This window comes from Centropristis striata, chromosome 22 (genome assembly GCF_030273125.1).
Source record: "Centropristis striata isolate RG_2023a ecotype Rhode Island chromosome 22, C.striata_1.0, whole genome shotgun sequence".
NCBI classification, from domain to species: Eukaryota; Metazoa; Chordata; class Actinopteri; order Perciformes; family Serranidae; genus Centropristis; species Centropristis striata.
Genome location: NC_081538.1, coordinates 21,374,272 through 21,398,985, shown reverse-complemented (window position 1 = coordinate 21,398,985; position 24,714 = coordinate 21,374,272). Strand labels below are relative to the sequence as shown.

The 24,714-nt window shown below is 39.2% G+C and overlaps 1 protein-coding gene across 1 annotated transcript in view; it reads right to left on the bottom strand.

Annotated features, from left to right (window-relative positions):
* The window catches only part of LOC131960601 (proton myo-inositol cotransporter-like), a 93,715-nt gene that overhangs the window by 51,064 nt on the left and 17,937 nt on the right, over positions 1–24,714 (bottom strand). The window contains exon 3 of the mRNA XM_059325857.1: positions 23,315–23,520. Coding sequence (XP_059181840.1) covers positions 23,315–23,520 — 206 coding nt within the window. The remainder of the gene's footprint in view (positions 1–23,314; positions 23,521–24,714) is intronic.

The window sequence follows — 24,714 nt, the reverse complement described above, 5'->3', positions numbered from 1 at the left end:
GAATCACTCTGGACCTGTAGCGTTAGGGAGAAACAGCATTTTAAGTGGAGCTGATCAAATCTCGTCAGCATCTGCAGATGCAGGGGAGCAGCTGTGTTTATCTAAGGGCACCGTGGGGCCAACGGTTGCCAGGAGCCGAGCACCAGACAGACGGATGGATGGATAGAGTGGAGTCTAACACACATGGACACACGCATACACACACACTGAAATAAATACACCTGCACACTTGCAATTGCACCGGAGCTTCCATTAACTCAACATTAATATATATAACCCACATTATGGTAGCATGTGGTAGTAGAATTGTGATTTATTTCTTTGACCCAAGTAAATATTCATCAACATGTCAAATACTGAGCAGATGTAACAGGTTCGTGACATATGAAACTTCAGCTGGAACTTTTCTCTTGAATTGGTAAAGTCTCTAAAAACTTATGGAATCTCCTCCTGTTTTAATAACTTTATTCTAACAAATAAGAATTATCTTATTCCCATTATCTAATGTGAGAAACCTTTAAGTAGGAAATCCAAAGGGATCATGAATCATTTCTTACACAGCCAGTGCTGCAAAACAATGTAAAAAAAATAGTAAATGGAGAGAAAAAAAGGTTAAAAATCGATGCAGCAGAACCAGAGGTATTATGTTTTTTTGTTCATTGACATTTTGTCTAGATATCAGCTCTTAAATTAAACTCTTATGAGCTATTTTTGTTGTTATCATTATATTTGTCCAAACAAATGTACCTTTAGTTGTACCAGGCATTAAAATGAACAAGAAATTAGAGAAAACAACGGTGATCTAATATTTTTTACATGACTGTTTTTTATGTAGTCTCTTCCCTATTAAACCTTACAATTTATACAAAACAGTTTGAGGCCTGAGTTAGTCATTAGTGGTAGTTTCATGATCAGCACCATGGACAGTTTTCTATATATTAAACAAGCAAAACAGCGTGCAGCTCAGGTGACTTTTGTTCTACTCTTTCACATAACTACTTCCCAATTTCTGCAAACAAAAACTAAAAAACACCCCATACTTTTAAATACCTAAAAATTGGAACACAATTCAGGAAAACAACTTACTTGTATGTAAGTTTTGATTGAAAGGACTGATCTGTGCACACAGGCTACTTGACTGATAACCTCTTTACTTATTGTCTTCGATTGATGACTTTCATATTCTGTTTACTGTTTAGGAGGGCACTCCAGTTACTATTCGTCGCTGTCCACTGACAGAGGATTCTGAATTCATATTCACATTGACGTTTTGGAGGCCCTTCTCTCCCTTCACAATATGTCAAGGCAACATTAGGGCATATCTGCCGAAAAACAAAGGATTAGCAAAGAGAGAAACAAACTGCTTTAAATCAAGGATAGGTGCTGTCTCAACTGATGCCTAAGTGTTTCTAAGAGCTTCAGAGTCTCAGTGTTGAGTGTCAACAAAACCGCCATCTCTCTAGTTTGAAACTAATCACATCAAAGGAATCGATCAATAGAGCGCAGGAGGTTGCCTGTCAGTCTGTCACGTTGTTTCTGTCCCTTTCTGTCGCCTGGTGGATAAACAAAGTCGATTACACAAAGATGCAGAGAAAGAAATGGAGGCAGCGATAGGTCTTTCCACTTTGGGTTGTTTTGAAAAGTCACCTTGTGGTTATGTAACCCAGAATCAGATCACACCAGCAGCAGAGCTACCTGAAGTTGAGAGGAGGACACGACAGAGAGGCACATTCATTTTTAAACTCCATCTGATTTTCCAACTGAGATTTCTATTATTCAGCAGTTAGACATCTTTCCCTGCAGACACGCTGTCCGTCATTAAACGAAAAGTAACAGCAAAAGTTTGACGGTATTTTGTTCTTCATTTTGTAAACAGAAGTTATTTTCTGACTCTGTCAATGGCAGTTTGGTGGGTAAACTGCAGCTATCCAGTACTCTGTGCATGTTTGAACAAATGTTATGCAAGAATCAGCTGCTATTGCCCGTTTGACCCAAAACTGGTGGGTAGTTAGTCCCGAGAGACATGAGTAGAGAGGGAAGGAAAGTCTGTATGTATGTGTGTGTGTGTGTGTGTGTGTGTGTGTGTGTGTGTGTGACACAGTTAGAGAAACAAGGGATCTTTATGGCTGAAGGGAAGCAGGCAGAAAGAAAACTTAGTGCACACACTTTCCATTTTCTACCCTATTATTCCGCAGTAGAGTTGCACTATTTTGGATCCACACACTGTGATATGCATTTTATAACAGCTCCATAACACATAGAAGATACCCCATTGTGAAAATAAAACTGCCTTTGAACTAAATATACACATAAATTACACATTCAAATACTGTATTCCTTTTTTTTTCACACATCCCGTCTTATCTGCCGTGTGGGGATTTTCTTCCACAGTCTGAGCCAGCTCACGCACTGCCTGAAATTCATTATCACATTTTTAAGTGGTGAAATAATGCAGCTGGCCTGCCTGTGCCCTCACCCAAAAATACGGTGTGAAAGAGGCTGGTTCAATATCCATCTAACCATGCAGGGCTTGTGACAGGCGCAGAGGGGGAATCATGATAGATCTGCCATCGCACAACTCTCCTTGCTCAATTATTAATCAGCTGCTTAAAACCTACAGGGGAGCAGAGGAGTGGAGAGCATCGGAGAAAGAAGAAGCTCTTTTGTTCTCTATTTGTCTCTGTTGCTTATTCTGCAACACAGTGACCCACACAAACAAAAGGAGTTGGTTTAGAGAATGCTGACAAGTGTTATTCATTATCTTTTCATTGCAGTGTTTGTTAACAAAGGTCCATCTTGGTTATGAGTGGGAGCGTTAAAGGACAGATATTTAGTTTTCCTACTGAATCAGACGAGCTCATGGGTGGCTTTTTCTGTCACTGCATGCTGTTTGAATCCACTGAGTTAGATGAGTCTAATTAGTGCATTTCCAATTCTGGCTAAGAAGGGAAGATGATTCTTAAAATATCAAATTATCCCTTTGGAATGAACAAGAATCTCCTCTGCAGCCATAAAGTGGTGCAGATGGGCATTTTGGGCCCTGCTGCATTTCTCCTCACTCCACTATATCTCTAAATATGATAAAACCCACTACAATATGTCTACCCAATTTACTATCCTAGCAGCTGAGTAAACTCACTCACTGCCAGGACTCTTATCACCAGGGACAGGAGACAGGAACATCAAGCGTTGTGACATTGTGAAGATTATTTTTTGGACATTTTTCCTGCTTCATTGGATTGTGAAAGAGAGAATGTAAGGGTGAAGGATAGGGATGCTTAGCTTAGTTTAGCTGTAAATGAAGTGTTAAAACTATTATTTGTTAAAAAACTTCAGTGACTTTGTAGAAGAGTTACTTCCTCTATTAAACTGCAGGTCGAGGGGGCACATGCTGCCCTCATCCTGAGCAAGACTCACTTCTTCTATTTGGCTATAGGTTAAAGACAGCATATCGTGCCCTCTTATTGAACCTTTCCTGAAAACCGGTTAGAACTAGATCAGGGTGCAGCTTTTTCAGTAAGAAACATACTCACAGGCCTTAAAAAAGGGAACTAAGAAACATACATATAAGACATCATAGTTTTGAAAAGACATAACCACAAGGTGTCCAGTACGTAGGACTGGGCGATACGGACCAAAAGTCATATCCCTATATATTTAGGCTGAATATCAATATATCTTATCGCAAAGTGAGAGCAAATGTTCAGTCAAAGTCAAAGCCACAAGTAGTTTTTATTGAAACTGTTTGTTTAAGTGCACATAAATTCTATATAACAGGAGTACCTTTTTTTTTTTTTTTTTTAAATCAAAGCTCCATAAAGTGCACATTTAAATAAATGGTAAATGGTAAATGGGATGCAATTATATAGCGCTTTTATCCAAAACGATTTACATTACACACATTCACCCATTCACACACACATTCATACTACGACATGTAGGCTGCCATGGTCGGGGATCGAACCACCAACCGGTTACTGGACGAAAGCTCTACCAACTGAGCCACAGCCGCCCCAAATAAAGAAAATCTTAAATAAAAATAGCCTATGAAATAAAATAGGCCAATATTTTTCTGAAAGAAATATATTTATATGAGAAAAGAATAAAGAATATTACAAAAGAACTAAATATGACAAACCCTAGTAAGGGCAGCATTTATATATAAAGAGAGGGAAAAAATTGGACTACATCGATATATGTGATATGGTCTAATTCCATATCACATTAAAAAATATATTGATATCTTTTTTTTATATTGATATATATCGCCCAGCCCTACCAATACAGGTTGGCTACTGTGTCACCATCCTAAATTGACCAATCGCGAAGAACACCCAGAAGATAACTGTAAATGGAGGAACTTTTTCGCACTTTCGACTGGTGATCCCGGCATGGACACAGCAGAGTCCCGTGCGGCTCATTGCATTTGGCTATTATTCTTTCAATAAATAGTGAACTGTATTCAGTTCTTTTGAGTATTTTGTAGAAATCAAGTCTAGAACAAAAGAACAGGGGCAGAGAGCGGGAGGCTTTAAGAGCCCCGGCTCTAACAAGGGGGAGACAGAAGGGAAGACATGCATCTACCAGTGAGCCACCGGGACGCCCTAAAAGGTATATAAAGTTTAAATGACACAGTATCCAAATTATGAAACAGTCTCAGTTTAATGCAGATGCCTCTATATGACTCATATAAACAAATGACACCATCAACTACAAGATTGGCTATTTCTGTGGAGGTATTCTTAATTGCTGTCAACAGCCCTGATTCCTGGTGAATCTCATGAAAGACTAGATGAATGTTCCAGCGAAATGGCCCTAAGTTTCATTCCCAGATGTCTTACTGCATGAAGCTAGCTGTCACTCGCATCAAACCAGTAGTCAAAGCAACCGTGGCTAAAGTTGGAGACAGACACGGGCAGAGCAGATCAAATTCTCAGCCACTGAAATGTAAAGTGCTGGTTTGTGGAGCTGGAGATGCAGCAGAAGGCTAGCCTGGCCATAATAGATATATTCTGCTGTTTGGTAGGAGGCACAATTATGTTTACTGTAGATATGACAAATTGAACTATAATAATACTACCTTTCTGGACTTCTAAATGCTATTATTTCTTTGCTGTCCTGCAGTGCACCTTATTTACATGCTGTATCAAACTTCTATGTAAATAAGGCTGAACACAACTGAATTGAATATTGTTTAAATGATGAGCAGAGGATAATACTGACAATGCTTTCTTACAGTCTTTTTACAAAGGGGAGTATGATTGCTCAGTCTCTCCACTCAAGTCAAGAGTCAATCACTAAACAGATGGCACATATTTTGAATGCAGACAGCGGGTCCAGGCTGCGCACCAATCTGTGTAGAAGACGAGCAACACCAAACATGACTCACAAAGGCAGAGTGATTGGAGACATCAGTGTTTCCAAGAGACTCATTGGTAAAAGAGTCTGTTACGCAGCAGGGGAGAAAAGTGTGATCTGCATTTTTAAGGTGCAGAGATGACCTTCATGCCTGCTGGTGTCGTGACTTGTGATCTCAATCTGATCTGCTTATCCAACAGACTCAGAGTCAGTTTAATCTGATGAGTTTTATGTGAGAGGGGAGGAGAGGGGAGGAGAGGGGAGGAAAGGAAAGGAAAGGAAAGGAAAGGAAAGGAAAGGAAAGGAAAGGAAAGGATTTGGAGTATAGGGGAGTAAATGAAAGAAACAAAGGGAGGGAAATTTGAGGGAAGGGAGGAAAAGGAAAGGAGAGGAGAGAAGAGGAGAGGACAAAAGAGGACGAGGAAGGAGAAGAAAAGAATAGACAAGAGATAAAAGGTGAAAATGAAAGAAGAGGAGTGGTGAGGAACGGAAGAAGAAAGCAGAGGAGAATAAAGAAAAAAGAAAAGAAAAGAAAGGAAGAGAAAAGTAGATGAAAGGAGGAGAAAAGGGAAAGGAAGATAATTGAGAATAAAAGAGGGAGGGAAGAAGACGAAAGAAAAGAAAGGTTAAGAAAAAGAGATGAGTCTAAAGAACAGGAAGAGGAAAGAAAAAGAAAAAGAAAAAGAAAAAGAAAGGAAATAAAGGTAAAAGGAAGGGCAATGAGGGGGGATGAGAGGAGAGAGGGAAGAGCTAAGAACAGAAGGAAAAATAGGAGAGAAAGGCAAAGGGAAGGAGATGAGATGAGATGAAAGAAAATGAAGAAAAAGGGAAGGAAAAGAAGGGGAAGGAAAGGAAAGGAATTAGCTCCTGTCATAAAGTTGGGAGTGAGGAAGAGTTGAGTGGAGCGCCACAGGGGGAGAAAGGATCTGTTGTCATTGGAAACAGCAGTCGACTGGCTGTCATCCATACTAACCTGCTGCTGGTGTTTTAACTGCATGGCATCTTAATCTTTTAGTTTGGATTATTCAGACAGCATCTATAAAGGTTACTGCACATACACATAAATAGCACAGAACAGGCAACTTCTAAACTGGTATCAACAATAACCACAGGTAACAAAAAAGAATGTCACTCTTGAAAAAGTTGATCTTAAATACAACTAAAAGCTGTGAAAAACTTTGACACTCAGACTACTTCAGTGACACTATCACAAATTTAGCAGCGTTGCATGTCTGCTTCGAAATGTTCACCGGGAGGCAAGAGGAGTTCAGTAGCAAAGACCTTTTTCACATTTGATCTCGTCAAAATCTTTTTAAACCCTGTCTCCTCTCTGAGTCACTAACACCTCACAGCCTTGAGACAAACTGAGTGGGTTTAACCAACAATTGGACGACTCAGCGAAGAGGCTCATGACGCGCACAGACAGCTTTGCACAAAACCAAGCCTCTAAAAAGACAATTAAGCAAACAAATCAACGTCTGATTGAGCCATTAAAGCACAACCCAGCGAAAAATAGTTGTAATAAGATAAAAGAAGAAACACCAGAAAAGTTAGTTTCAGTGGAGAGACACAAGCTGTAACAGCCAGATAGAGGGTGAATGAAACACTCCTTTCAAACTTCTTATCGCACCTCTGAAGAGTGCTGGCTTGGTGATTTGAGAAGGCCCGAGGCATTTAATGTGGAACAAGGCAACAAATGTGTGCTGATGAGACAGCAAGATCTTAAAGAGATTTGTCTCCTGAAGGTAACCGTGCCACTGTGATGAAAACACAGCTGTTAGCACTGACTCGTCTTACATTTCGAATAAAAGGTAAAGAAAAAGTGTGTGTCAGGATAAAGTAACATGACAGATACAAAGAGAAAGGGAGCAAATCTAAACTGCTTACAGGTATATTTTCAATTCTTTAGTGTGAGAGTAACCAGCGTTGGAAGAAATATTCAGATCCCTTACTGAAGTAAAAGTAATACCACACTCTGAAATAACTCCACTACAAGTAAAAGCCCTACATTCAAAACTTACTTAAGTATCAGCATCAAAGTGTACTTAAAGCATCAAAAGTAAGTGTACTCATTATGCAGAATGGCCCCATTTAGATTGTTTTAACACTAGATCTGTCGTGGAGCCCCACCTGACCACTCCCATCACTACAGGTGGGTGTGGATTCGTGTTTTTCACACCCAGCTCTGAAGTTTTAGACTGCCCTCCACCGCCCTCTAACAGCAAAAGTTATTATGAATGACGGCGATGTGGAGTATAATTGTCGGAAGTCGCACTAGGGGTGTGTGGGAGAGTCGAACAGCCGTCAGACATTTGCCCAGAAAAACAGGGTTTGTGTCCTGTTTGAAAACAAAAGTAAATGATGTGATTTAATAATTACTGAAAAACTAAGCAACATCGATCCCTGCTGTATATAAAACTATAAAATATATTATATTATATTTATTAATATAAAAATATAGAACTAGATGTTATCCTCATGTAACCTCTTATATGTTATACTTGCAACCTGTGTTAAGACTAGCAACTTTTAAATACTTCATTGAGCATAGTTGTGTATTGGAAAGAACGTCATTTTCAAAATCCAATTTTTTTGTTGTTTTTGTGTGTGTTTTTTGGGTTTAAAATGTTGAAGTGAAAAATTAATTACCAGGTCATATAGATGAGGTTGAGCTGAAAAACACGATACCAATATGGCATGGTAAACATTTTTTAATTTGCCTTAAAAAATGGACAAATTAGCCCAAGACTCCAAAGGGTTAAATGGCAGAAAAATAATGCCCCACTGACTTTAGACCATGTTTTTTTTGGTCAATGGCACAATCACTTTCTCTGCTGCCTCAATGCACCAACACTGTGCCTGACCACATCTGGAAGACGAACACGCCTGTGGGCGCACAGATAGGCACAAGTACACTTATGTATCATTGTGCTGGGCGTGAAAATAACAACAGCATCGGTCTGAAAATAACAATCAAAGGTGTTGCATTGTGCAGGACTGCCATTGCTGGAGGGCAGTAAGATCTACTTGCATGGCGGTCTTACAAACACTGACCACTACTAACAGCCAGAGCAACACTAAAATAAAATGCTTGCTGTTAGTGCCTACATAAACCATAAGGGAATCCTTTCTGACGTCTAGGTTTCATCACTGATGCCAAGTATTGCCATATGCAAATTAAATAATAAATGCGTTAATGCCCTTAAGAAACATAACAATGCAACAAATGAGCCCTCATGGGTGTTTCTAGTTTTCACAGCTGCATTTACAAACCTGCGAAATATACATGCACACACATTATCATCCATCTATGCATTCCCATTGGCCAGTCATAAAACCTCGGGAGGCATTTTGAAGTCTGGTGGAAATCAATCTACTGAGTTATTGAGATTCATGACGTCCCAGCTGCACACCTGTCCCAGTGCAAATAACCAGGGTCTTCCTTAGACACACACACACACACGCGCGCGCGCACACACACACGCACACACACACACACACACACACGCACACACACACACACACTAAAATAAGAGTCAGAGAGGCTTGGGGCAAACAGGAAACATAGGCACTATTACCTATATCATCTGAATTTCTCATTTCGCTGTTTTCCATTAAAACCTGTTCGAATAGTTTTGCCAAGGATAATTTACTGACCTAATAAACCCACGATTACAGATGGAACATTTGAGTCATACCCATTACTGGGCTTGTTAATTTCACTCAGGGCTCATTGGGGCCTCTGTACCCAAAAGATACCAATTCAACAAGCGCATTTTAATGAAATAAAGTGTCTCTGGCTGAGTCACAAGTTCACTGCCATCATTGCATGTGGAGACTGGGACCCTGGAATAGCATCTTCAGAAGAACATTGCTGTGTGTTTCACATAGCCTTGAGTCCAATCACACTGTTCTCTGCCATTCAAATAAGTGAAAGTGGAGCCATTTAAAATCTCCTTTTGTTATTCTTCCATTGTGACTTGACAAGAGTGATGATTATTCAAGGCTGAAATATTGCAATAAAATGAAAATAATCAGTTTTGGATGAACTGAAAAATCCTCCTTTACTTCTATGCTCTACATGAGCAGTGAAAATGTGTGTTTTCATTTCGGTTACTGGTTCTTTTGGATTATGCGGATATCGAAATATTGCTGTTTGTTTGTCAGTGTTTATTTTCAGAATACAGCATGAAATGTTTTTTCCGACATAAATTATTTCCTTCGAGCATTTGGTAGATTGAAAGAGTATATGTGAGTTTACCTTTGTTTTAGTTCCACTGATCATTCTGGTTTTGGATATATGGCATTTAATTCTTACTAGTAAAGAAATAGTTCAACTTTTTGGGTAATATGCTTTCACTCTAATACAAGGGGCACCCTCGGGTCTGAAAAGTGAAGCCAATGTGGAAGTGCCTTAAACCTGCATTCTTTCTTATGCCCAGCAGAGGGCGACTCTACTGGCTGCAAAAAGAAGTCCAGAGAGCAAATGAAATTTTGTATTTTTGTAGGCCAACCCAGAAGTAGCATCGCCATGGAGACTTCGCCTATGGGATTTTTGCATTGGATTTTGGATCATTGCAGAAAATTAGCTCTGTGGCAAACACACGTTTCTAATGCTTACATGTTTCATTCAGCAGGATAATCTTCACAAGTGAACACCACTTTTATTATGTTTCAAGAGTTAATGCAGCCACTACCGTTAGCTTCAGATGGTCTCTGACAAGCTAACTACCCATTTAGTCAAGCTAGCAAAACGTAGACCAATAAATTGTTTATTAACATAATTTACAATCTACAAAAGTTTGCAAGAGCACAGAAAATCCCGACTAGAAGTTGTTAGGCGGACTAGTGACATAGTTCCCGTCCATTTCCATCATGATGACGTTTAATGTCACCGACAACCACTGAAGTCTCATTTAGCCACTTGTTAGCAACCACCTTCTTCAGGAAACATAAAAACTCCAAAATTCACAAGTGGGAGTATTTAGTAACGTATTTTATGTCGTACAAATAACCCGAACATCTCTTAAGACATCTAACCATCAACCCATTCAAAATCCTCATTGAGTTGGAGAGGTTAGACCACATGGCGCTAAAATGCTTACTTACGTCCAGGTTTAAGGACTTATTCCTGTGGCGCCCTATTGTCCAGAAGTCTTTGAGAAAATGAACCGACTTCTTATTTGATGTATTACCTCAATAAAAAGCCTAATCCTAATGTTTGTGGTCTCAGTCACTGATATTAAGTCTTCTTCTAAACAGTGTGATGTTAATTTTGTAAAATATGGTATGGGTCAGATCCACCCTCTCCTCCAAATATGGTCACTTCTGGCTCCACAAAAAGATGAAACAGCCAAGATGCCAAACTCAAGGCTTTAAAATGTCAGTCTACAAGACATTGGACGAGGTCCAACAAAATCTCCAACCTAAGCGACAAATAGGTTGTTTGTCAATACTAACCATAGCCGTAATGGGTAAATATATGAACGTTTCGTGGTTCACAGTACAGAGCAGATCATTTTAAAAATCACATTGTTTACTTTTGTTTTCACCTGGGACACAAACCCTGTTCTCCTGGGTGAAAGTCCGACTTTGTTTGAAAAAATGTAAATATGAGTCATATTTTGCTGCATATATTGTAGTTTTCGAGGGGAGATCAGTCTTGCGAGGTCACAGTGGCTACATCCATTTCTTTCATACAGTCTATGCTTGGAACAAGAAATAACAGCCTTTAGTTTATTTTTGATATTGTGGTTTCTTTCTTGTTGTAATCAAACAGGGACACGACTTTACCTTCAGTTTTTTATTTTGTTTTGTTTTAAATTATATTTATATTTTAAATAAGCATTTACCGGGGGAATCCATTTTCTATGTATAATCAGCAACTTATTTCTGGCTATTGACTTTCAAATTTGTGTGCTGATTTATATTGCTCTGACTTTGCTCTGAACTTATAAGCTTACCTTTTTCTGATGGAAACAAAAAGCAATCCCCAGGCTCCACAACGTGTATTGAGTGTATTGATTTTTCAACACAAAGCAGTGAACACTGTGTACACTCGCAAATGCCTGCTAATACGTATTAGACCAATTAAATCCTGCAACTGATGAATAGTCACTTGATAATTAGTAACAGCAATAAAACATTGAATCAGGAGTTGAATACATTCATACTTTTGTTTTTAGACTTTGAAGTAGGCTTCGATAGAAACCAATTACTGAAGTAAAGAGAAAGATAACTCCCTAATCTCCCCTTTCTGCTTTCATCAGCTTGCTTTGCTTTGCGTCCTCTGCTAATGCAGCCTCGATAATAATTTCCCAATTGGGACTTCGGTCTCATTTCCCTCAATCCAAGCTGCAACCCCCGCCATCGGCTCATTGTTGTTTAAACTGATGACAACACGGGCAGCAATGTGTCATTTCCAGTAGTCTCATATGAAAATATTTGTTCATATTACCCTTGTAAGTGTTTTTAACGCCCATATGGGTTTGGGAAGAGGGAATGAAAGGCACTAGAGCAGCAAGCATTTATTGAAAAGTAGATTAGTAGTCAATGCCTCTAGCATGTTTAGATTCAATTAAGTCTGATTTGAGAGAAGAGACATGAACCCAGCTTACGTCAGATAATAGCAATGCTACTTCGAAACTAGTTAAATTGACCAAATAAGGCCTCAGATCTTTTGTTCCATTCCGTTTGGACTAATACTGCAATCTATACTTTAATTCACACAGATGAGTCACGCTTAAATTTAAGATACTGAGGACGCTGTTTGTTGACGCCTAAATTTTTCTTCCTCAGTATGAAGCCCTGGTCTCATTATGATTTCCTGGTGGATTTAAACAGACCCAGAGCAGCAGTGGAGTTTCATAAAATGTTCAAATATCCTGAATTATTAATGATCAGCGAGAGAATTAGCACTGCGATGGAGGTAGACGCTAACACTCCCTCAGACATCCATCAGGTGTGTGTGTGCAACGTGTTTATGCCTGTGTGTCCATGAGAATAAGTAGCGATTATAGTGGCATAAAATTAATAATTTAGAAACACTCTGCAGGAACATAAAGTCTGCACACTTTTGTTGATAGCTAACACAATGTACCATTAAATTACCTGGAAACAGATGGTTAAAAACAATCATGACCCAAACAAAACAAGCAGGTTAAAAGAAGATTGCTTCAGACAACAAACACTTGACAAAAAATGTCTTCAAACTGCCATGAATAAATATAAAACAGGCTATACATAACACTCATTTAATTCCCTGCAGCTTGACAGGTGTTGTGACTGTGTATGTAATGGTACAGAGTCTTTACTTAAATCACCTTCTCTGCTTTTAAAGCTTTTATATGAAGCTGTATTAATTTTTAAACAATATAGCCACTCATCTTGATTACTGGCTGAGCCTGTTTGACTGCCAAGATGTCTTATGTAATGCAGTGATTGTAGTGTGCTACATTGATGGCAAAAGTGCTTGACATTGAGCAATTCTTTCATGTCTCCTTTTCAAATCAAAATGGAATTTGTTCAGACTGGAAACACAGACTAACAGTAAACTTTCTTTAAAGGGAAACTGCACCCAATATCTATCTTTAAAGCGGCACTAAATCATATTTGGGCCAAATGACTGCATGTAACATGAAAAGGCTTCAGTTCATTGTTTGATTCAGTCTCACTTATAGACTGTAGAAGAGAATGGACGTACCCTGGTGGCTCACAGCGCTGCAATTTAAGAAAACACATGCAAATACACAAAACACAAGCAAATTGAGAAAACATCTTCATCAATTTGACAACACAATTGCAGCATTTAAAAAACGCGCTGCAAAGACCACATCACAACACATTAACAAAAAGAGCTGCAAATAGACCAGAACACAACAGAAGTGTTTCCAGAGGACACTTAAAAGTGACGCAGTGTTGTCAAATTGATGAAGATGTTCTCTCAATTTGCTTGTGTTTTGTGTATTTGCATGTGTTTTCTTAAGTTGCAGCCCTGTGAGCTCTCAGGGCCACAGTAAGTACCCATCGTCACAGTAGCCACTAGTTGTTGGACTACTATTTTATGCCATCTTGGTGCCAAAGTGACTATAGAGGGTGGAGCTAAGTTATTAGCTAGGTCTAGCTAGCACTTACAAACACTTACAAAACATTTTAAGTGACTAATCACTCAAATGTTCATACACTAAAAACGTACTGTGAAAGGGTCAGTTCGAAGACAAAAACATGCAGTGAGCCCTGGTTCCTGTTGGCTCACTGTCATAGCTCACTGTGACACTTAATGGAACTGAGAAATCATGATTATTAGTTATTAGTTGCACCTGCTTTACTGGCTATGACAAGACGAAATGTCCGCTGGGAAACTGTTTGCAGTCAACAGGGATAATAAGGAAGGTTGCAACCGAATTCTTCAGCCTCATTTATGCTCCCTTCCCTCCCCTACATATGAAAGAAGATACGTCCTTTTCACAAGCACGAAAGTATGTTCCCCCTTCGCTAGCTTGCTAAATTGTTAGCATCTGTGGCGTTTATGTTACTGTTGCCTACTATCAGTGTTGTCCTGCCTTGAACATCGAGTATATTGAGTACACGACTTCTCTGTTATAACCAAAAGCTCATGAGTTCTGTTTGAAAGCAGCAATACTCAGGAGACAGATATGGCGTGGAATATCATTTTAGAAAGAGCCACGTATTTGACATATGATGGAAAAATACTGACTTCATTGTGACTCTGATGATTCTGTGACTTTGTAACCTCCACACTGTCCTGTCCACTACCCTGGAAACTGTAACATCCTTTGTTTGGTTAAAGTGTTAATTAAGCAGAAGTCTGCAGGTCAATAGAGGTATAACTGTATGCCTAATACCCAGCTGCACACCAGTCAAGTCTCTCCCATGCTGTCGAAATGACTGGAGATAAAGACGGATAACTGGGTGTATCCTGTATTATGTTAAGATACTGTTTGAATTTCTCTGTTCGGGGAGCTCCTCTTCCATAATTCTTGGGTTGTATGAGATTGTGTGCACTGTTTAAATAAAGAGACACTTTGACTTCAAGATCCTTGTTTTCTGGAGTGATTTTTCACCCACAATAAAAAAAAAAGTTTCTCCTTTCTTGTCTAATGAATGCTGTAATCACCAATAATCCTCTCTGCCAAATAAAACTAAATTTAGCTTTTAATGGCTTTTTCTTTAACCTAGTTTACTGTAGAATAGAACAGTGTTTCCATGTCATGTAGCTGTAGATAAAGTGGTCGACTGCATCATACTGCCTCCATCACTCAAGTCCATTAATGACCTTTGTTTTTCTAAGGTTACGTCTGAGTCTGCTCAGTGTATCTTGGAACAAGAATTGTTATGAACAAGCCCTATGAAGAAATCAATGTGTTCAATAGAGAGTAGTATGAAGTTTCTCATGAAGAATGGCAATCTAATGGCTGACAAAATTGGCCTGCAATATTGCCACAATACTCCTTCTCCATCATAATTGCTGCCCGACACCTCAATTTTCCACTTCACTTTGTCTTTGTCTTTGACCCGTCCTCCCCCTCCTCTCTTTTCCTCCCCCTTCTCCTCCTCCTCTCTCCCCTTTGCACCTCTCAGGCAGAAAAAGACGGTAATCAGAGCTCGTTGACTTGAAGCTGACACCACATCATCATCACATCTTTGAGCAAGTTTCAAAAGATGAGCTAGGTGCTGGGAGTTTCTGTGTCCCTCTTTCCACATTAGCCCGTCGTTTAAGTACCCAAAAAGTCGATCATCAATACGATATCTTCTAGAGGAAATAAACAGCTTCAAGACCAGAGAAATTATAAAGGACTGTCAGACTTTCGTGCCAGTTCTATTAAAGTTAATGGGAAGAGGATGTCAGGCCCCACGATAACACGTCATATCTGTGGTGTTTCACCTTTAACTAATAAATGCTTCCACAAAATTAAATAGCAGTTTCCTCAGTGTTTACATCCGTGCTAGTCATCTAGCTTATATCATTAGCTAGCATTCACATGGTATGACAAAAAGAAAGCTAGAGAGGATTTAACATTTTGCCTGTCATTAATCGACACCACAACTTCCTGTCTGTTTCGTTTATACCTTCATGAGGATTATTTTACCCACATTAACAGTTTTATCTCCAAATTCATGTAGGATGCCTCAACAGAGATAATGCTGACTAATGTGAGTAAAGTAAAGTATGGGTATAAAGGTACAACTTTAGAGGCAAATAAAATGTTTAAACAACCTGCCAATAACCGGAAACATTATAGAGAGAGCTGGCTGCATTAGCCCTAATGAATATTATTGGATATCATTAACATGGCTTAGTCCTTAGAGGTGCTCCAGGCACGTCCGCCTGGTAGGAGGTCACGGGGAAGACCCAGAACACGCTGGAGGATGGATGGATGGATGGATGGATGGACGGACAACAAAAATACTTTTCATGCACATTAACTGCTGCTGTAATCTCACATAATATAGTTGTATATTACAATTTACTATAGTACATGTTTCTTTTGCATAGGTGTGTGTTTGTGTGTGTGTGTGTGTGTGTGTGTGTCTAAAGTATGTGTGTGTGAAAAAAGCGACACTAATCACTGATAGGTCTGAGGTGAGAGGAAAAGGGAAGTGAGAAGTGTTGTTTCCATGGTAACCGACATGTCACTGAAGGGGCACGAGTGTATCTTTGTTGTTCCAGGTGAGAAAATGCACACACGCACGCGCACGCGTGCACACACACACACACTCACAAACACACACACACACACACACACACACTCACAAACACACTCACATACACACTGAAGGCTACGGGTAATTATCTAAGAATCTTTGCAGGAGTCATGAGTGGAACCACTGACCAACCGACCACAAGTAAGAAGGGCTAGTCGCAGTGCTGGTTATCAAGCAAAGGACCAGATCTTTCAGAGAAAAAGGTTAATTATGGGGTTTGAGGACTGACTCCGGTTTTTCCTTTGAGAATCTTTGTCCGCTGTGTTACAGCAGACTTAATAAATACAAAAGGGCAACAAAGACAAATTGATGGAACGCCTGCTATTCTTTAAACTCACATCGTGACATTCACGATGCCTGGCAACCTTTAATGCTTATTACACTAATGTTTACTCGCATTAAACTTTCCGTATTTAACTGCTGTAGAGAGAATAACTTGGGCTTGTCAATTTTCTTTTTATGGAACCAAATGTTTCTATTCACTGCTCCACTTCCCAAAAGCATCTTAAAGCTAAAGTAATTGTACAATTCGTCTTAAGACCCCTCTAAAGATAAAGACGTGTTCTTGAAAGCATCCTAATTTAAGAGACTTTTAAGGAAGATTAACGAGTGCCTCCTACACACTTATTGGAGACTGAGAGCATCTTAAGAAGTTCCGATACCTGCAGGATATCTGCTGCTTAATAGACACTTTCAACAGGTCGTCATACTTTAATGACAGAGTAGGTTGTTTGCCAGTTCCCAAAGTAGTTATGTTACATGACATGGTTAGATGCTAACATAGAACAAGTTAAAATAACTAAATGTTGCCTTTTTATTTCACACGGGACATGACCAGCTTGGCTGGGTCAAAGTCTTGTGCTTGTTTGAACGATCATTCCTAAGCTGACTTTTTCGTTCTTTATACTACATCATCTGATTTCCTCCTTTGCTACCGGCATAATTACTTCAGCCACTAGGGGTCACTGCCTAACAACAGCTGCCAATATGGGTGATAATAATCAGCTTGAAAAGACGATGATCTGGACGTTTTCATTGTTTGTATTATTTTTGTTAAATCTTTACCTCGTGCTCTTTGTGAAGTGACATTTGATTGAAAAATGAATACAACGATCATTTTGTAGTTTTTTAAGATTTAAAAATACTGATCATTTTTAATCATAAAAAAAATCTAAACTGTTATAAACGTCAATATTCAGACCTTAGGCATCATCCAACCTCAGTTCCTTTGCCCTCAACCCTGCTATCTACAAAAACACCTGATCCTGGCTCAATCTGGTGTGTGTTTGATGTCACATGACCATGAGTAGCCAATCAGGACACTCAGTAACAAAAAAAAACATTTTTTTAACCTTCTTTTAAATTCTCTCTCCATCCGTCTGTCTACCAATACCTCTGTCCTCTCCATCTGTCTGTCAGTGTGTCTAGCTGCCAGGTGACAGCTGGTCTTCAGGTCATACGTCAGCCCTAAAAACAGCATGTAACAGTTTAAGCATGAAATGATGTGACACAGACGGTGGCCACATATTAAAAAATTCTTCACTAGGGACCTTAAAACCTTGCAAACGCAAATACCAAACACTGCAATTTAAGAACTACACAGTATTTGGAAGAGAGACTGAAGGGAGTCAGTGGTCTCCTGCTCTGCTAAAAGGTGGAAGTAAAGAATAAAGGTCAGATCCTGTTGTGTCATGTAGTGTTTGCCCTTTCTGCTGGATTTCTCACAAAGTTGTTCAAAAGTTTCAATAAAACTCCTTGTTTCCTTGTTGTTAGTATGATTTTTTTGCTGAGTGAGTTGACAAAATAAAACAGTTATGCAATGTACATACTAGGGCTGAACAATTAACCAGAATTGTTTTGAAATCGCCACATGGACTGGTGCGATAACAAAACAGCAGGAGGTGCAGTATTTGTTAAAGGCAGCTAAAATAATTTGGCTCAAATTGGCTTAATTTTAATATATTTTGTATGAGAATAATGATGCAAAAAGGAAAATTTCATCTAATATCATTAATCATATTGCAATTTTGTCAGCCCTTACAGCCGTAAGTTTAACCAAAATATAATTTAAACTTGTCCAACACGGTGAGCTCATAAATTAAACTTTGATTTGAAGTTTACAGCATTATATTATTATAGTATAATAACAAAATCATTATCAAGAAAACCATGGAAAATGGCTTAATATCAGCTCTTAAAATTAAACTCTTATGAGCTATTTTTGTTATTATCATCATATTTCTCCAAACAAATGTACCTTTAGTTGTACCAGGCATTAAAATGAACAGGAAATTGAAGAAAACAAGGGTGGTCTAATCATTTTTCCATGACTGTATGAGTGTTTTGTAGCTCGGAGCATTCTAAAAATAGCACAAATGTCATTATAGATAAACGTACTGTTTGGAGTTGTAAAAAAGGCTTTGTTGAATTTAAGCTACAAAACCACTGATCTAGGTTTAGGGCAAAAATGTCCTGGTGAAACATTTTAAAGACAGTTTAAACATTAAATAAATGTACATAAATACTGGAAATAAAGAAGTTATGAGGGTGATGTGACTACCGTAAGTGACGTAAAGTTTGGAGAAAAAAGCATGGCACGGCAGTTGATGAGTTGATGTTTAAATTACATTTTTTTCTTACACACACACACACACACACACACACACACACACACACACTCTTAAGGTAAAAAAAAATAATACTGTCACGGCTGACAATAACTTGCCATACATTTCATAAAAATGACATGATACATCTTATAAAAGTATGAAGAACTGCCAAAATATTGAAAAGTGTTGAGTTTAAGACAAGCCCTTGAACTGGCCTTGATCACTGAGTAGTGAACTCACAGCCAATAACAACCACAAGTCCACCTGATTCCTAGTAATCAAGCAGCATGAACCTGTGGTTCATAGGCTGCAGATTGCAAAATGTATTTCATGAACAGCTGAGACAGCCAGACAGCCAATGTGCAGTTTTGGTTAAAAGTGCAATGTGTATGAAAAGTGGCTTTTTAGTAACTATCATTACAGAACTCATTTGGTATGTTTTCAGTTAATGTACCATGGGCTTGCTGCCAATTCAATCTTCCAGCTCCATCATCATTCCAACCAAAACCCAATGAAAGATTCAGTATAATGGCAACAGCTCAGCTAGAAAAACAGAAACATTGTTCAATTTTCTGCCATGCTAATTAGAATTACAGAGAGGCCAAAATTCGAAACAAGCTCATGTGCTACGGCGACATTCCTAAAAGTCTGTGCTGTGGGTCGTTTCACACTGAATCAAAGTGCCGAACACTGGCTATAAGTTAACAAGCAGCCAGAGAGAGCAGCCTGCCTGCTGTGCCTGCAGTAGTACACAGTAACTGATGAGACACTGAAATGAAAAGAGAAACTGCTGGACACACACTGAGTGCCACAAGAGGGACACTCAGCAGCTTGTGTGAGTGTGTGTATTTAAACATCAGTCTGTGATTATGTGTGTGTCTGTGTGGAATAAAGGATCCTCTTCACGACAGGCCGCATGGACCCAGGGGACCTATGGATGCCATTCCTTCCAGAGACATGGTGTTCTCTGTTGTCAAGGTTGATTAGCTGCAGGATGAATCCAATCTCTCCTCTCCTCTCCTCTCCTCTCCTCTCCTCTCCTCTCCTCTCCTCTCCTCTCCTCTCCTCTCCTCTCCTCTCCTCTCTTTACTGCTCTTTCAGCTTTTTGCCCTTTCGTCCTCTCCTGCCTGTTAACTGACTCTCCTATCTCCACCCTCTTTCCCTCCATTATTCTCCTGGCTCTGTTCACTGAACACAGACTGATCAAAACACCTGAAAAATAAACAAGCATAATTTTGATGTCCATGCACTGTTTGTTGGTTGGTTGGTCGGACAGACGGACAGACAGAGAGGAAACCATATTCTATATCTCTGACTTGTAGCTCTTCCAATACGATTGAAATCACAGTTGTTAAAGGGTTTGTGTGGTATAACAGCTAGGACTGCCATAACTGGCCAAAAATTAAGTTTGAATTTCACTATATATTGATTTTTGTGTCCTAAACCTAAACCTAAACATGTCTTTTAAAAGATCCACATACACAAAATAAAAGAATAAAAATGAATTGAAAGACTGTAGCTACTTTGCTCTCTCTCTGAATTGCTCCGTGTTAAGGCTGTTTAAGGGTTGGGTTTTGTGTCCATATGAGTTGATCAGTTTGGATGGACAATGACAATATCACTGTCCGTTGTGACGTTTCACTGTGGACATCGTCATATGCCACTTTAGTAGCTTGACTCTGCTTAAAAATAATACATTCTGCATGTTGTAAGAAAAGACAAATTCAACCGAAACGTTTTGAATTCATTCAGAACTATCAGACATCTGATAAAATCTAGGCTCACACTCTGATTCTGTCACAGTGTTTAAACACTTTTCCTCTTACCACTGACACAATAACAAAACCTTTACAGCCTGTAAGCTTTCAAGGTCCTGGAGAGACAAACAAACAAACTAAAGGCTACAATCACTGTCCATTTTCTCATAACCTTGTTTGGATGTTTATCTTAAACTCTTAGACAAGCGAGACAGAGGTTAGATTTATGCTGTGAATCACTGTGAATGCACTGTAGCTCTCTTGTGGATAACAAGTTTGTCTACAGTTGGTTCCCCTATCCACTAACATCCAGGATCTGTTTGATTCTACATGTTGCTTGCTTTACTCTCACTAATGGCTTATTTAACATCTGGCCAAGGGAACAGGAAACTGTTAAGAATAAATAACATAACTAGAACTTTGACTCTCAACTGTTTTGATGATTTGATTCAAATTCACACAACTGCAGCAATTATGACACCAGATGCTCCGCGTGTGTAAATGTGCAAAATGTCTCCCTTTTGTGGATTTAATTGTATTTCGCTCTTGCTTTCTCTCACACACGAGCGCAAACAGATGGCAGATAAAGAGTATGATAAAATGTGGGTTAATACACACGTATGTGAGTGTGTGTGTCTTGGACTGGTTTGAGTGAGTATTAATGAGATTAGAAGGTAATTTGAAGATTTGAAGGATCAAACCGATGTGTACCACACAGCCTGTGATATAAAGATAATTTCCTGTAACAAGTGTTATGAAACAGCAATATGAGCTAATAAAGCTCAGTGAGCCGTCATACTGACAACCTCCCTCAATACTGTGTGCTCACACTGGCAGAGCCGGTAACAAACAGCAGCAGTATCCGAGTGGTCAAACAAAGGTCAGCTCACATAATAATTGACCATGAAGAAGAAAGAATTGCCCATGTAGTCTGTTACAGAACCCCTTCCCCTTTCTGTGTGGTTCTCTTTCGATCTGAAATCTCTATTTACAGGACTGATTAATCTTAAAAGTTTCAATGAAACATTCACCAAAGACCTACATAGTCATCTCGAAGCCACCACAGATGAGCAGATGACAAAAGAGCCCCAACGACAGAAACTCAACCTGCATAAACAGAAACTCAAATGAAATTAAAGCTGCAAGCAGCGTTGAATGGGTCCTCGCCCCTCCATGTTCCTTTCCTTTTGCGAGACACCGAAAATTGCAACGCAGCCACACCATCACTGTTAAACGAAAATGTGCAGTTTCCTCTAAAAAACGGCCAGCGGGGAGTGATATAACCATCGCTCAATATTAATATATCAACATGTTCAGCCCGGGAGTCTCACCATGCATGACAAATTTGGGGCAGATTGGACAATGGACACTGAAGTTACAGCAACTTCCTGTCTTATGGCGAAAACACCATTCTTCACCGCCATGCCACGCCCACATACTTTAATAGAAAATGAAATTGCAAACCAGTTTTGCAATCACAAAGTTCTAAAGACGATACCGACCAAATTTGAAGTCAATGGGGTTAAAACTGTAGGAGCAGTTCATCACAGTACGGAGCCTGAAATTGGCCAAAAAATGCAAAAAAATTAAGTTTGAGCCAAGATGGCCGACTTCCTGTTCCTGGCTTTTTGGTGCGTCTCCCCATGATACATATATGTACCAATTTTTTTTGTTTACGTGAATGCTCCCCGTAAGGTGCCGCTCCGTTTACATTTTTTAGGGGGCGCCACTGAGGTACTTTGCCAAGCCCTTTCACAAGACCCTTACATACGTAAACTTCACCATACTTTTGAGCCTCTCGCAAAGTTTTGCAACTTTTAAAGTATGATAAAGCCTCCAAAAAGGCAAGAAAATAATAATAATTACTTCAATTTCAATAGGCTCCTCGCCGCCGCTTGCAGTCGACGCTCGGACCCTAAATATGCCACATTGCTGCTCACACTGTTTGACAGGCAGGCAACCATCATCGCCCTAGGAGACGCAGAATGCAACAGAGCAGCTGAATGACTTATTGTCTCTCCAGTAGGAAGGACTTCATCACGCAGCGGGAGAGGAGCATGAACTCTCTAATCAGGGCATCAAAAGCCTTCAGGCTCAGAGTTGTGACTCCGTCAGCTGTGAGGTGTTAATACCATGAACCAGGAATTTGTTCTTTCAAACATGTTTCCAATGATCCCCTGGCTCCCACAGCACCGTGTGCCTTTGCTGTGGAAGAGGTCAACTATTACTGCGGTCCCTAAGAAAGCCTTAAAGTGATGAGTGCCCTCTACACCAGTGAAAAATATTACATTGTGTTTATTACAACTGATTTACATTGAACTACAAGTCTGTAGTCTGTATATTGTCTGTATATTTTTCAAGTTTGAATATTTTTCAAGTCTATATTTTTAAGTTTGTATAATTTTAAGTTTGTATATTTTTAAGTTTGTACATTTTTTAAGTTTGTATATTTTTAAGTTTGTATATTTTAAACTTTGTATATTTTTAAGTTGGTATATTTTTAAGTTTGTATATTTTAAAATTTGCCTATTTTTAAGTTTGTATATTTTGCTATTTTCTACATTTTTCTATGTATATATACTTCTATTTCTTTCTATTCTTGTTTGGAGTAAGTAGAGCGAAACCAAATTTCCCTCCAGGGATCAATAAAGTATTACTGATTCTGATTTAAATATCTTCCTCAAATATCTGCAGGTAACCATTACTAAACTGATATCCAAGCAGCAGCCACCCAATGCACAGATACCTGTTTCTGTACTGTATAAATACAAATATCACCCAAAAAACTCCCCAAAAAGATTAAAACATGACACAAGAAACAAACAAGCCAAATGCCTTCTGTTCTCTCCTTTCCCCCCCCGTTACCTCCTCCGCTGTCCTCCTCCTCGTCGATGCTGTTCTTGATGCTATCGTACTCCTCGTCGATGTTCTGGTTGCCTCGGATCTGACTGAGCACGCGCCGGGCCTTCTGGGTCAGCCCACGCTGAATTAACCAGCGAGGGCTCTCCGGCAGGAACAGGAATCCCATAAACTGGAGCACGGCGGGGAGCACTGACAGACCCAACATGTACCTGCAGAGGGGGGGAGGGAGGAATCTAATTATGATCACAGAAACAACATAACCAGGTGGTTTGGCCGCATGCAAAGCTTTGTATGCCATCCAATTTTTAATTCCTTTGACATTTGCTTACAGAAATAGGTTGTTATAAGGTTGCCTTTATGTTAAGCTATTTGAAAGAAAGCATCTGGTTTAGTTCATTAAAATTAAACAAAGGGGAAAATGTCAGGGCTATATTCATATTCATCTGCCTAAAATAACTTCACATTTACATTTAGCATTTGATTCTGGCCGTGAATTTGACAGTTAAGAGCGTCTGTGATCAGTTAAAGGATTAAAGGATTAAGGATTAGATTAACTATAAAGCGTTGAATTTTAACAGGCGGCAACCTCCGGGTCTGAGCATGGAGGCAAACCAGGAAGTGCCTTAAGCTGCATTCTAGTGAAAATTCCAGTAGGGGGCGCTGACGGCGACTGCAAAAACATTTCTGTCCATTAATTTTAATGCAAAATGAGAAAACTTCTCACTTGATTTATTACCTCAGAAAAAATGTTCAGGACAACACTATGGTTCGTAAAAAATCTTCTTCAAGACAATTTGATGTTAATAGTTCCAATAATGGTCCCATTTAGAAAAAAATAGAAGATAAAGAATCTTATGATTTGAGGCATGGCTACCTTTGATTGACAGGTACAAACAAGGCGAGCCGTCATCAGGAGAGAAGCAGAGCAATGCGTATCCACGGCAACGTGTCAATAAAGTTATATATATAACGTTATATAGATATAAAAAAGGATGTTTCCCGGTTTGATCTCATAACTTTGACCCTTTCACACTTTATTTTCACTAAATGACAGTTTATTTGACCATTTTGTTCATTTAAAATGTCTTGTTCAATGTTTGGTTGGGCTAACAGACACTCCAAGGAGTCGCTGTTCATTTTTCTGAGGTAAGCAACGTACATTTTGTTTTTGTTTTTGCTAGCCAAAACTAACATCCCAGTTAATGCTCCAGCTAATGCTAACATGAATTAGCACTTCTCTCAGTCAGGTTGAGGTGTAGAGAGGCTGTAGTCAGTGATCAGATCCCTCTCGCTATTCCACAGTCCAGATATGGTCTGCTCCCCGTATCGGAAACAAGATGGCGACACAAGATGGTGATGTGTGTAACTACATCCATTATTTACACAGTCTATGATTTTTAATA